This window comes from Stigmatopora argus, chromosome 17 (assembly GCF_051989625.1).
Source record: "Stigmatopora argus isolate UIUO_Sarg chromosome 17, RoL_Sarg_1.0, whole genome shotgun sequence".
Classification (NCBI taxonomy): Eukaryota; Metazoa; Chordata; class Actinopteri; order Syngnathiformes; family Syngnathidae; genus Stigmatopora; species Stigmatopora argus.
Window position 1 is genome coordinate 7,065,796 of NC_135403.1, and position 13,635 is coordinate 7,079,430.

At 37.5% G+C, this 13,635-nt stretch overlaps 2 protein-coding genes across 6 annotated transcripts; one reads left to right on the plus strand and one right to left on the minus strand.

Annotated features, from left to right (window-relative positions):
* The first annotated feature begins 95 nt into the window (after positions 1-95).
* Positions 96-4,112, plus strand: slc35d4 (solute carrier family 35 member D4). The gene is made up of 15 exons (XM_077624789.1): positions 96-313; positions 995-1,041; positions 1,121-1,198; positions 1,709-1,790; positions 1,865-1,942; positions 2,014-2,039; positions 2,127-2,178; positions 2,251-2,299; positions 2,386-2,431; positions 2,516-2,551; positions 2,667-2,701; positions 2,810-2,879; positions 3,436-3,529; positions 3,608-3,672; positions 3,798-4,112. The coding sequence occupies exons 1-15, from the start codon at positions 242-244 to the stop codon at positions 3,856-3,858; spliced, it is 891 nt and encodes a 296-aa protein (XP_077480915.1). The 5' UTR covers positions 96-241; the 3' UTR covers positions 3,859-4,112.
* Positions 4,110-13,532, minus strand: rbbp8 (retinoblastoma binding protein 8). 5 transcript variants are annotated; one of them, XM_077624786.1, is made up of 19 exons: positions 13,407-13,532; positions 12,084-12,292; positions 11,906-11,948; positions 11,450-11,545; positions 11,182-11,273; positions 10,451-10,520; positions 10,113-10,294; positions 9,944-10,027; positions 9,732-9,799; positions 9,290-9,354; positions 8,932-9,190; positions 7,877-8,000; positions 7,473-7,564; positions 6,362-6,470; positions 6,145-6,273; positions 5,807-5,849; positions 5,534-5,621; positions 4,420-4,561; positions 4,110-4,355 (listed from the first exon to the last, which is right to left on the minus strand). In XM_077624786.1, the coding sequence occupies exons 2-19, from the start codon at positions 12,175-12,177 to the stop codon at positions 4,252-4,254; spliced, it is 1,884 nt and encodes a 627-aa protein (XP_077480912.1). In that variant the 5' UTR covers positions 12,178-12,292; positions 13,407-13,532; the 3' UTR covers positions 4,110-4,251. The 5 variants fall into 5 exon arrangements, with proteins under 5 accessions (XP_077480912.1, XP_077480913.1, XP_077480911.1 ...); XM_077624787.1 differs by lacking the exon at positions 13,407-13,532 and adding an exon at positions 13,210-13,321; XM_077624785.1 differs by lacking the exon at positions 13,407-13,532 and adding an exon at positions 13,170-13,315.
* Positions 13,533-13,635: the final 103 nt, after the last annotated feature.

Here is a 13,635-nt window from a genome sequence, read left to right on the forward strand (position 1 = left end):
GGTATGACAAAACAGCAGGAATGTATTCATCTTCTGTCGCTCATTATGCTTTTCACTCGGGTTTCTTTACTTAATAGACGATCTTGGTTCGGCGACGTCTTGACGTGCCAGTCAGTCCAGTGACTGCAAACCGAAGTTTCGAAAAATTGCGAAATGATAGTAAGGTAGATTGAAAAACATGATATTATTATTATATTAGTGTTTGTGTAGCAGAAGTCATGCTGCGTTTCAGTAGATCGAAATGCAGTGGAATAGAAACCTCTGCGGGCTCGCCTTTAGCTTCTTTTTTGTTGTATCGTATTTCACGAATAAGGTAAGTTTTTCAGAAATATCAAGTTTTATATGAAGCGATCACCTTTAAATATATCTCATTTAAAATAGATTTCTCTTTTGAAGAATATAAATGAATCTGACTTACTTTTTTTGCGTTTTCCGCGGTCAGATTTGAGTGAAACCGTTTCTACTTCCTTTTGAAGTTAGTCATCTAAATCTCCATTTGTGTCATAAACTAATAATTGAGAGCGATCCAGCGCAAGTTTGCCAAAAACAATAACAGTATTACAAAAAATAACATGCAGCAATTAATTAAATATGCTTGTTATTGTAAATTGTTCAGGTTGCCTGTGACATTAAATCAAAGTTTGTATAAGTCTCGTTTAAATACATTTAAATAATTTTTGACTATAAAATCGAGCCTCAAAATCATAATATGACTCAAATCATGCGTTTGTGTATCGTTTAATACATCTGAAATTTTGACAAAAAAATTGTCTTATCACATATACTCTACTTTATTCTGTTTTTGGATCATCTTTTCAGAACATATGAATCCAAATTAAAGGCGTTTTATAACTACAGCTCTAGCTCCCTTCCAAATGAAAATCATTTTTTATATCGTGAAATCTGTTGTAATTTAATAACGAATGAAAACATTTGTTTCCAATGTCATTTTGCTATGTAGTTATAAATAAAACCACATCGATCTGTTTTTCAGTTTGTCTTGACTGTAATGAAATTCACCTATCCAACCTTATTCCAAGGGTGAGTGACATAGTATTTAATTACGGCATTTTATTATTGCATTCTGACGGTATTAACTAATTCTATTCCTCTGTCAAAGATGGCAGACATTTATCGGGGCGTTACTGCTTCTCCTTTTTGGAAAGCTGGGATGGGTGGAAATGAGCCGCATCTCCAGGTACACTTTATTAACAATTCATTCATTTTACCATATTTTCTCGCATACAAGCCATATTTGCAACTTTAAAAAATGATGACTGATTCAGGGGTACAGCTTATATACGCCCACAAGACTTGCCATATTATTTTTCACCAGTAGATGTCGGCAAAGTAACATTTACTATTTGTTGGTTATTTTCTGTTTTGCAGCAAGAAAACAACCATTACTGGATGAATTAATTCCTTATGTTATTGACCCTAATAATGTGCTTTTGATTCATACAGTATCTCAGAAATACCACGTGATGATTTTTTCTTAAGATTTCACCTTCAAAGTAACACATTTGTACTCCCTATTAAAACCATGAATGTGAAGGTGAAAATTGTGAATCAGGGGGCAGCTTATACGCGATAAATTGTAAAATTCAACCATTTTAAGGCAATTTTAAGGGGCGGCTTATATGCGAGTAAATACGGTAATTCACTTTGAGACTCCAAAATGTCTGCTACATTTAAAAATGACTTTCAGATCAGCTGCCTTTGCCTGGCTTCCAGGCTCCCTACTATTTGTAGGAAACATTTATGCAGGTTCCAGAGCTCTATCACGTCTCGTGAGTTACTATCTTAATATTACACATATGTAATGCATGTTAAAAAATACATTAAATTTATTTTCCCCTTGCAGGAAATTCCTTTCTTTTTCACTCTACAGAATTCATCTCATGTTGTGAGTTATGTCATCTTGAAGGCTGTTCATAGAGAGGTAAGAATACATTTAAGTGTTTAAAATTGCAGCTCATATTTACCCAAAATCACCCATTTATATCATTACAGAAAATTGAGTGGGTGAAATTTATCAGGTTTGTGATTTACTTTATATTGTATATTTCTAAATATGAGATTATGAACCCTATTGAGCCTATTATATTTGCTTTCTCCTCTGTTAGCATATGTCTCATGCTGATTTCAGCCATCAACCTCCCTGCCTATGATCCCCAGGTTACTACTATTTGTCATCGTAGCATACATACATTATTTTTCAGTTAATTCATGTTTTTGTACACTTTATAGTTTGACTTCACCGGTTACATGTGGGCCATTGCTCATCTAGTCTGTGTTGGTATGTCTTAACTTTTAAGTACATACATATTTACTGTTTAAAAATCCCTTTTGCCTTTGTGATGACTTTAAATATTTGTTTTTTAGGGGCCTATAGGGTGTTTCAAGTTCACTATAAATCCAGTAATTTAAGGTAAATGGGTACATATTTATCCATATAGAAGTAATATTAAATTTCTACTTACTCATGTGTCTCTTTTGTTTTTTTCTCATGTAGTGACATTGAACAGCAATGTGTCAACTACCTGTTCAGGTAAGAACAAATATTTCAGAATACATTATGGATTATAAAAACAACCCATGTGAGGATAAGCATTATGTAAAATGATTGAATATATAACTGGAGAATAAACTGTTTTTTGTGACAGCGTTTTGCTTCTTGGTATGGCTGCTCATCCATCAGGTGATAATATAATTATTATCTATTGTCTTGAACTTCCTGAAGTATATAGGCTAGTGGAAATGGGAAGTGCTGCACTTTAGCCAATGAATGACCTTCATTCATCTACAGGTGACCTCAGCAGGGCCCTGGAGTTCCCTTCTCTTCAGTCATACTACTTCCGCGGGGGCTGCTGTGCCAGGTGAACCCACCAAGGCCTTTAACCACTATTAACACCTACAAAGTAATAGGAGAAATGTTATAGGTACTATGGGAAATGCTCTTAATATTGAAGTTCAACCTAAAATAAAATAAATCTATAAAAATCAAATGTCACAATCAGAAACTAGAATGGGAAAGGGAAATTTGCAAACTTTTGAGTTTTTGATGCATAACTAATGTTCAGTCCTTTACACAAAAGTTGCTTTTTGCTAACAAGCAAATAATCCAACAGTAAATTTATGCTAAAATTATTTTTAGTTTCCATAGAAATCAAATTCAACCATGCTTTTCTCTGACATTATAATCATATTAAACACTCCATCCTAAAAAAAACCTGTTTGAAGCGCCTCAATTGCAAAGCTACTGTTAAATAATTATTGTCTCAACTTGCCCTCATAATCTTAAATCTTGATCTAAAATGTAAGCAGGATGAGGGATTTTTTTATACTAATGGCTCGAATGTGACTTTCCTTAAACTGTGAATACACATAGTATATTATTAATCATACTATTTGCATTGTTTTGTGATTTGACAGTGCCTTGCTGGGCTTTTTGCTGCTTTTGGCGACAGTCAAATTAAAAAGTGGATTATCTCTCCAGCACTCTGCAATGTGGATTTTTATGTCCAAGGTAAATACATTTTCCATGCCAAATTTTAACTGTAATAAAATAGTTCTGCGCAGTAGCTAATAAGTGAATTTGTCACAGGTTACTGCCATGTTCCTATCGCCTCTTATTTTCTATATGGACATGAACACACCATCAATAATTTGGTAAGTAACGAATTTAGACGAGTCTTAACGACTTAATTTTTCTGCCAGCCAGGCTGTCACAGTCATCGATATGTAAATGAACATATTTATAAATAAATCAACTTTTTTTACTGGTCTGGTTGCAGTATGGGAGTCAGTCACGTGAGCGAGGCTTTGCTGGTATACTCTGAGAGAGAAACACAGTGACATCAGCACTTCAGGACGAACCAAAAAAAAACTGCACTTCCTCAACAAATGATCTTCATATATGCTGTATTTGTATATTTTTATCTCTTTAGTGCTGCTCTGATACACTACAGACCAAATATTTTTTTTGTTTACATATCTATTTTGTACCTTAGAGGAGAAAACGGGAAAAATGCCATTTTTTGTTACCCTTATTGTACACCAAAATGCAAACATTTTAAATGAAAAATAATAAACCAGCATTTGTAACATTTAATTTCTTATAGTATTTATTTGTTCAGCATCTCCAAAGTCATTCATTATAGTAACTTAAAGTAAGTGGGTGGGGAGTTAACCCAATAATAAAGAGTCTACAAAATGAACTTTTTTGACCTCCTTGTTGTAGTTTTGTGATTATTTGGAGCTCTCTTGCTGGCTACATTTTGGCGAGAAGAGAGCAAGGAAAGGCTGTTTTCTCCTTAAACGAGACTGCGGAATTTTCTCCTCCCTTATATATCCTATACAAACAGAGAGCAAACTCAATCTTTAACTCACAAGCATACGGGGAAGACAGTCCAATACCTCTTTCAACGCATGTCTGAGTTGATGGGAATCCGACTTCCCAGAAATTCTCCGGCGTGTTGGGTGGTATGAAAAGATGACGGTGCCGAGAGCATTCGGACAATTTCTTCTTTTTCTCCTCCTCGGGAAGATGGCGGTAGTACTGGCAGAGGGAAATGTATATGTTGATGTGTTAAACCAGGGGCAAACTACGGCCCGCGGGCCATATACGGCCCGTTAGGCTTTTTAATCCGGCCCGCCGACGTTGTCCAAATTATAGTAAAAATCAATGACCTCATTCATTTCCACGCAATACCCTCGTTTCCCCGATAGATGGCGCATTAGCCTAGTAAAAGTATGTAAATGTGTGTGGGAGCTACCTGAGAATACTGACACATTTCTGAATATTTAACTTTTACTGTGGACATCCTGACACACATGAACGAGCTGAATGTGAAGCTACGAGAAAAAACAGTTTGTGCATGAAATGCAAGCAAACCTTCCGCCTTCAAAACCAAGCTGGTTTTATTTTTCAAGCAAATATCAGACAAGTCATTTGCTCATTTCCCCACACTGGTTGCGTTAAAAGAGGCCCCCGCATCTCAAAAAATACAGGAAATCATTGGACGACCTGCATGAGCAATTCTGCTGTCGGTTTTGTGATTTTGGAAAAATTGACAGCTGGTGTCATATCCTTTCTCACAAGACCCGGAAACGGTTCCACAGGAGTTGCCATCGGAACTGATTGATCTCCAATGTGACAAGTTCAACTCCCTGAAAGTCTCTGAGTTTTATGCTTCATTAAGTGCCGCCAAATTTCCAAACATCCAGAAGATGGCACAGAGGATTCTGGTGTTATTTGGCTCTACATGTGTGTGTGTGAACAGACCTTTAGTCTGATGAAAACCAAGAAAGCACCCCATAAATCCCAGATGAGTGATGAGTATGCTCATACTTTAGTCCTTTTTTATGTTTCATATGTACTGTTAACGGATGCAGTTTTTATATGTATCGTATCTTGTGCTGACCCGGCCCGTCTGTCAAAATTTTAAAGTCAATGTGGCCCCCGGGCCGAAAAGTTTGCCCAACCCTGTGTTAAACACACGTTCGATAATGGCACATAAACCAAACTTACAATTTCACATTCTTTGCAAGTGGTGCCTTTCAATTTTCTTCTCTCATCTTTCTTGCGGACCACTGCCACATGTGCAAAAGTTGGGTGTCTAAACCAGAGAGGAACTTGTAATCAATGCTGCTTTGAATGGAGCTCCATGTATAATATACAATTGACAATCGATCAAGGTAAAAATAAAGTGATGATAATATAGATACATTTAATTGTAGTGACACAAGAAAACATTATAGACATTTTGTTTAAGTCTTAGAAAGTTAAGTGTGAATATCTTACTGCATTTTACGGACTCGAGGAGAGAAACATGGAGTCTCTTGTCCTAGTTGAAAAGTTGGTGGGAAAAAAAACAAAACATTAAGTTTGATAACAGTACCAGTTATACTGAATTATACTGTACATAAGAGTCATGGTCCACCACAAGAATTTCATGACAAAAAATATTCAAATGATCAGTTATTCATTCATTTAAAAATGTTCATTATTATGGCAGTACAAGTAAACTACAATCATGATAAACAATGTTGTATCATTCAATATTTTTAAAATGCTAATACAGCTTAAGTTCCACAATTTACTGTTTGTGGTGAGTGTATATGTCAAACTATAGTAGGTACCATTTTCCTCCTCATTTTTATCTTCACAGGGATCACTGTCAACTTGTGAGCGATTGTAAGATATGTAGTCCTCATGGGCAGTTGTGTCAAAAATTCGATCCAGACTGTCATTTGCCTTGTCACCAATTCCTTATAAGACAACATTGGAGTTAAATTTTTACCCTTTGGCCTTACAATAAATGTCAAACAGGCAGGGAAGAGTATTTGAATGTTTCACCTGACACCCTGGTTTCATCCTTATCTTCTTCGCCACGACGTTGAAGTAAGCTGTGACTGATCCAAGTGCAGTCACTATCGAGTAATTCTTCATGGTGCTCTTCTTCATGCTGGCAACCAAAGAAAAATAATTATAGATAAAGTAGGTTGTATGTAAAAAATCATTGAATTATATTGTAGATGCAACAAGATGCCCTTAAAACCAGGTGTCTAAACTTTGTGCCATTTCCCAGTTTTTGTTAGCCTTCAGCAAATTATGATATCATAGAATATGGCCTGCACAAGATGCTTGAGTCCAGCCTACGGTATGTTGCTGTTCATAGCTTCAACACAGCCACTTAAATGATGCCTCTCTATTAGTTCAGTAGTGAAAATCTGACATGTTGAATTCAATTTAGGGAAACTATGTAGATATTGTTTGAAATCTATTTAAAAAAATAATTGTGCTTACTTAGTCATGATTTTATTGACCTTTTGCTGTCGTCGGACATTTTATCGTTCTGTAAGGTTTGTGTGTAGATGTAGTGTAGATATAGATGTCTTTCCAAATATATAGTTTTTTTCATTTATTTTTGCAATATTGTTTTAGCCTTTGAAATATTTTGTTGCTTGTAGCCCTTAACTCATTAACTAGATTATTGAGAGTTGTTAACGTCAAATCCATTTCAATTGGGAAGGCTTGTATTGACTCCTCATATCTAATTACTAGTGATGGAGATAGACAATCGCTGCCAGCCCCCCAGGCAAATTGGATTGGGCGTCTATCGCCAAATACATTTTAAATCCCTAACTTTTTTTAATTACCTGATTCCCATTGTTCCTTTAACAAATAAAAGAAGGATTTCAAATTGGCCCATGCCATTTTTTTTAAATGCAGCCCTTGGGAAAAAAAAAGCCTCAAAGCATTTACTGCACATTACATTTATTCGCAGTGAGGTCAACTTCCTCTGCCCAAAAAATATTTTTTGCCTCTTCCTCAAAGCTATTCAATGAGAGAACCCACCCTTAAATTAATCTAAAACCATAAGAACATTTTTAAATTTGGGGGACTTTGGAGGTCCTATAGACAACCCAGTTTACTGTGATGAATAGACTATTTAACTATAGCGTACCTGATCTACTTTTTGCTCAGTGTCGTATATGGAGAGGTTGAGAGCAGGGTCAATGCTCCACATATTTAAATCCATTCTGGGCTTCCTTTCTGCTGGAAAAAAAGGGGACAAAAAGCAGAACCAGCATGATTCAATTACAGTATATTGATCACGATAATGTATTTAAAGCTTCCACGCATTTCTGAGCAATGTTATGTACAATGTTGTTTATAAATGTATTGCTCAGTGAAAGAACTACTTTAAAAAATGTTAATGAAAGATTTCCGATAAGTAAAAATTTAGCCATTTATGCTTCTCAATGCATTTTTTTAACAAAAAAAAACCTGTCATAAATATAATATAAAAAGATATACACTAAGTGATCTACGTCATGTTATAGCCAAAAACAGCAAGAGAAATCTTACCTGTTTCTGCATGTGCTCTTTTCTGTGAGGCATTCTGGACCTGGCACGCTTGTTCGGTAGGTTTTAAGTTTGGCTTTTTAAAAGCTGGACTCTCAATTTCATCTCGTACTGTTTGGTTGAGAACCTGTAATGTTGAAACCATTCGTAAATTCAGTTGTGTCTCCTTGAGCCCTGCGATTGGCTAGCCAGCAATTCAGGGTGTCCCCTGCCTGGTGCCTATTGTTGGCTGGGATAGGTTGCAGCGGTACACGGTCGATTGGTCGCCGGTCTTTTGGTCGCCGATCTTTTGGTCGCCGATCTTTTGGTCGCCGATCTTTTGGTCGCCGATCTTTTGGTCGCCGATCTTTTGGTCGCCGGTCTTTAGGTCGCCCGGAAGGTTATTGATAATTGTTGCTCAAATTCCCTAAATACAAACTGTGAATTATTATGTAGGCATACTTAATGCCCTATTAATTATTAGGCTAAAGAAAAGCTCAAAATTTCCCGGACTTTTATTGTTTTTTTTTGGAGAACTTGTTAAGACCCTGACTGACGTACCTCCCTAAGGGGAAAACTTATGTACATACAAACTCTTATACAATCACACGTCGGCTCAGTGAAACTGCTCATGGCCATTGTTGGCTTTTATTGACCGTGTTGTTTTACCTTGTTTTGTCGCCGTTTTTTTGGTCGTCGGTCTTTTGGTCGCCGGTCTTTTGGTCGCCGGTCTTTTGGTCGCCGGTCTTTTGCTCGCCCATTGTTGCGGTCCGGGCGACCAAAAAACCGTGACCAAAAGACCGGCGACCAAAAGACGGCGACCAAAAGACGGCGACCAAAAGACGGCGACCAAAAGACGGCGACCAAAAGACCGGCGACCAATCGACCGCACACAGGCTACAGCACCCCCCTTTTTGGTACCATGACAATACAATAAAATATAAATTCTTAAGACAACAATACAGTATTTGCCAATACTATAATGCCTGCCATTATTTGATTTGATACAAGGGTCTTTGCTTGAGCTATCGATCCACAGCTAGGTGGGGCACATTGTATATAGATATAAAATAGCAAACCTTTAAGCTTTCAGGGCTAATGGCCTTGGAGTTTTTTTTCATCAGCTTCGCTTGGGTGTCCAATTTCTTCCCATTTTCTTGGTCACATGTTTTGCCCTCCTCCAGCCGCTTAGATGGAGCATCATCCTTTCCCAGTTTTACTTTGCCAATAGGGTCCATGTTAGTTACCGTCTCACTATTAAGGAGAATCGATGGTGACTTCACTGTCGTTGAGTCAGGACTACAGATGGGTCGGGGCGACAGAGAAATCCGACGAGGCCTTTTCAAGGGGACACAAATGAAATTTGAATTATAAAGTACAAAAAAAAATGGACTTGACATTCTCTTGTTGTTTAAATTGATAAAGACTATGCCTTACTTTAGACGAACATCAGCCAGCCAAGGTGTTTTTTTGTTGTATTGCTGAATTGCATCTCTGGTTTTCTGGGAAGATAAAATTTTACGTATTTTGAGTCTGTATCCGTTTTTGCTACCGCAACCAAAATGGCGCAGTTCAAGTGGAAGCCAGTGGCGGTAGCTCCGTCCACTCTTGCTCGTTTTGTGCTTTTGCTGCTTTTCTGTCTTAATGATTTGATTTGGTTATTCTTAATGATCCCATTTACTTATATTTGCTTTGTACTTTGTGCTTTGTTGTTCTGTGGCCTTTGCGACTGTACTGTCTAACTTATAACTATGCCTTTTCTTGCTACTGTCACAATGAAATTTCCCGAATACGGGATGAATAATGTTATCCAATCCAATATATTTAAGAAAGAGGAGAATTCAAAGAAATTCATTGTAAAAAATATTTAAAAAATTACCATGTGAGCTGCGTTCACAAGTTCTAAGCCGCATGTTTCTGCTATCACTTCTCCATTCTCCTCCACATCTGACATTAGAAATACAATAATTTTAATGTACTTCTTTTGAAAAGATGTTACAAGTAAACGCAATAAACAAAAGTAAACAAGTTGGGTTATCACAAAAACAGTTCTACAATGCTTATTGACAATAATCACGCTTCAAATCTTACCTAAAATATGTGATGTGTCCATTTGACATGTGTTAGGAACAAGCACCTGTGCCCCTTTAGGATTTTTTAACCTCTCACTTGATTCTAGAGTTGAAAAGAAAAATACAAAATAGCACTCAACAATTTAGAAACTTTCGATAGAGTTAAAAAAATGTGATTTTAAAGTGACCGTTGAAGAGTGACTTGTTGATTTTGAATGAGGGCTCGGCTGCATAGTGAACATGTTTGCTATTGTCCATGCATTTACGTTTCTTCTTTTTGTTGGCCAAAGGAAGCGAGCTTGCCATAACTGGTGAGTCTGGGATGAATCCATCTTCGTGGTCTGGGGAGTTGGCCACCTGCAGTTTGGAGCTAATAATGCCAACAATGTCAAACAGTTAGCTCAGTGAAAAGCTTACAACTTAAAAAAAAAAGAAGTACACAGACAAAATAGAACATAAAACCAAGTATATATAACATGCAAAATGAATCTTTAAACACATTTAAAATCGTTTAAGATGCACTCACTAAGTTTTTAATATTTGCAGCTCAGCATGAAGTTTGTGGTTTTGATTCTCCAAGTACTTTCTTTCATGCTCTGTCCAAAATAAAAATAAACATTGCCAAAGTTTAGAAAAGAATGTTATTTACTTGGGTTAGGTATACATATCGATATACACAGTGCATATATACGTACAGTATCTCATCTCATCTCATTTTATGAACCGCTTTATCCTCGCTAGGGTTGCGGGGGGTGCTGGAGCCTATCCCAGCTGACTTCGGGCCAGAGGCAGGGGACACCCTGAATTGGTGGCCAGCCAATCGCAGGGCACAAGGAGACAAACAACCATTCACGCTCACACTCATACCTAGTGGCAATTTAGAGTGTCCAATCAGCCTACCATGCATGTCTTTGGAATGTGGGAGGGAACCAGAGTACCCAGAGAAAACCCACACAGACCCGGGGAGAACATGCAAACGCCACACAGGTGGACTGACCTGGATTTGAACTCAGGTCCTCCACTGTGAGGCCAACACGCTAACCACTCATCCGCCGGGCTGCGCCCATACAGTCATCTAAAATATTATATTTTTATTCAATATATATTGATTCTTTTGTATAATTTACTCATTCATCCATTTATTTTCTGTACTGTTTATGGTCATAACTGTCATGGGTGTGCTGAATTGGTGGCCACCCAATTGCATGGCACAAGGAGAAAAACAACAATGAAATGAATACAGACACAAAGACTCACTCAGTTTGCTGATGATTTGTTCGCTATTATCCCGGCAGTTTTTCAAGTTCTCCTCCAATATTGCACATCGATCACAATCCTTTGTATGGAGCCTAAAAGCATTTTAAGTGAAAGGGAGACCTCTGCATGTATTCTATTCTAATGTACCTTCCAAAAAAGTAATAATAATTCTAACAAACTACACCTCAGACTTTAAATAGGCGTGTATAGTGCTATCATGTTACAAGTGAGCTTCCTTAAAACAGGAATCAGAAAGTTAGTTCGTTACCTGTCCTCCAAGAGACTTTTGGCATCCAGGAGAGTTTTGTTCTGGTCCTTTAGCTCCTGATTACGAGTATAAAACAGTTGAAGACTCTCAGCATCTCTATGAAGAACAAATATTTAGTTAATTTGACTTGATTCAATTTAATCTCAGCTAAATGTGACATATGGTATAAACACTTTACTATGTTTAATGTCGATAGTCATTCTTTAAAGATCTTGTAAAACCCACGCGAGCCCAGAGTGAACATGCAAAGTGAGGAACCACCTGGAATCGAACCCACAACCCAGATCTGTAAGGCCGTCGTGCTAATCACACTAGGCCCCCACTATCTCAACATTTAACTAAATTGACTTAGCATATTTTCCATGCTTGCATTCAGACATTTTTATCTAGAATGAAATCAACAAATGACATCATTTCAACAGCATTTTAGTAGGTAGGGTGAAATGTCATACTTACAATCGACGGTCATTTTTCAACTTGAGAACTTTTTCCTCGAGTTCTGAAATTAGATATAAAGTGTATAACAATGGCAATCACCTATTGTATATGCAGGCCTAATGTTCAAACGGAACATCATCTCTCTATTCCCGTGAGGTGATGAACTAAGATTTTTGACTTTGCATAGTTGAGTTACCCTGGAGTCCCTTTTGATGGCATTCCTGTAGTTGTACCCATAAAGTGTGAAAGGGATCCACGGGTTTGGGTGTGCTTGTAGGGCTCGTCATCATCCTCAAGTCTATGCAATCTCAGATATAAAGCATATTTGGGTGGCAGCATGAAGAATTATTGTGGCAAGCCCATTGTGTACCACCAAAATCTGCATTTGAAAGTTGGCTTTCTCCTCTGGGAAAAAACAAACAAAAATATACAGGTAACATGCACTATTTGCTTTTGATTAATCATGACCTAATTTTGTATTACTTTTTTCTTAATCAATTCAAAACAATGTGGATGGTATGGTAACACATTATTATTCACCCAATGTTAATTATCTTATATTTCCTCTTTTTGTTTGTTTGTAAGACCACTATGAAAGGTGTCTTTTTTGTGGAGAATTATTTTAATTTGTTATGCCCGGTTATCTCAAGTCAACTCATTTTCTGAAGCGCTTTATCCTCACTAGGGTCGCGGGGGGTGCTGGAGCCTATCCCAGCTGACTCCGGGCCAGAGGCGGGGGGACACCCAGCATACACACTCACACCCATAATACCTAGGGGCAATTTAGAGTGTCCAATCAGCCTACCATGCATGTTTTTGGAATGTGGGAGGAAACCGGAGTACCCGGAGGAAACCCACGCACGCCCGGGGAGAACATGCAAACTCCACACAGTTGGACGTGACCTGGATTTGAACCCGAGACCCCAGAGCTGTGAGGCCGACGCGCTAACCACTCACCTCACCGGTTATCGAAAGGTACATTACAATTACTGTAACTGACAGATTCAAATTTGATTGTTAGACATTTTGGTTATATAGTTACATTGCTTACTGTAATGTGTATTGTAAAATACCTCATTAATGTTTGTAAATGACATGCAACCACAGGTTTAAGAATTTTACAAAGTTATGACAAACAGAGCAATTAACTCAGTCGTTAAATTCACGGCCATTTTTCCCAGCGATGACTGCAATTGCATGCCTAACACATTAGACCACATAATTAGTTAGAACTTTTTCATCCTATTTAGTAAAGCGACAAACCATATGACAGTACGACGACCTTAATCAGATGAGACAACGCTGAATGCAGAGGTATTTACATTTCAAATGTAAACATTCAAAAGAGAATGCTATTGACTGTGAAGTGGATATCCATATTATTAATTCTAAATTTCCGCGCCACACTCGTCTCTGTAGATATCACAAATATCAAACTAGATGCCTAAAGATGGAGCCAGAGGTGTATGTAACCGGCGGCCATCTTGTGCCGGAGTTCTTAATTATGTAGTGCACTTACAACATAATTCGGTTGACACCAGACCAAGTCATTTCAAAAGTGGCTTAAAAGTGACAGAAATCTGGACGTGCACATTTTAATGAATGGAATGTTATGTTTATCCACTATTCCAGATGCAAAATGGCCGACAATTGACGTAACCTGGTGTTCTTCTTTGTGTTTAATGGAAACCTATAACAATGTACTAACGCCACCTATTGATGTGTAAATAGTACTGCTAGGATTTAAT

What these genes read in the sequence shown, in the direction of transcription:
- slc35d4 (XM_077624789.1), top strand. Translation starts at nt 242, where the DNA reads ATGCAGTGGAATAGAAACCTCTGCGGGCTCGCCTTTAGCTTCTTTTTT. An exon ending in TATCCAACCTTATTCCAAGG is followed by an intron (nt 1,042 to 1,120) that starts GTGAGTGACATA and finishes CCTCTGTCAAAG; the next exon opens with ATGGCAGACATTTATCGGGG. An exon ending in GAGTGGGTGAAATTTATCAG is followed by an intron (nt 2,040 to 2,126) that starts GTTTGTGATTTA and finishes CTCCTCTGTTAG; the next exon opens with CATATGTCTCATGCTGATTT.
- rbbp8 (XM_077624786.1), bottom strand. Translation starts at nt 12,177, where the DNA reads ATGATGACGAGCCCTACAAGCACACCCAAACCCGTGGATCCCTTTCAC. An exon ending in CCTCGAGTCCGTAAAATGCA is followed by an intron (nt 5,622 to 5,806) that starts GTAAGATATTCA and finishes TCTCTGGTTTAG; the next exon opens with ACACCCAACTTTTGCACATG. An exon ending in CTTGCAAAGAATGTGAAATT is followed by an intron (nt 4,562 to 5,533) that starts GTAAGTTTGGTT and finishes TCCCTCTGCCAG; the next exon opens with TACTACCGCCATCTTCCCGA.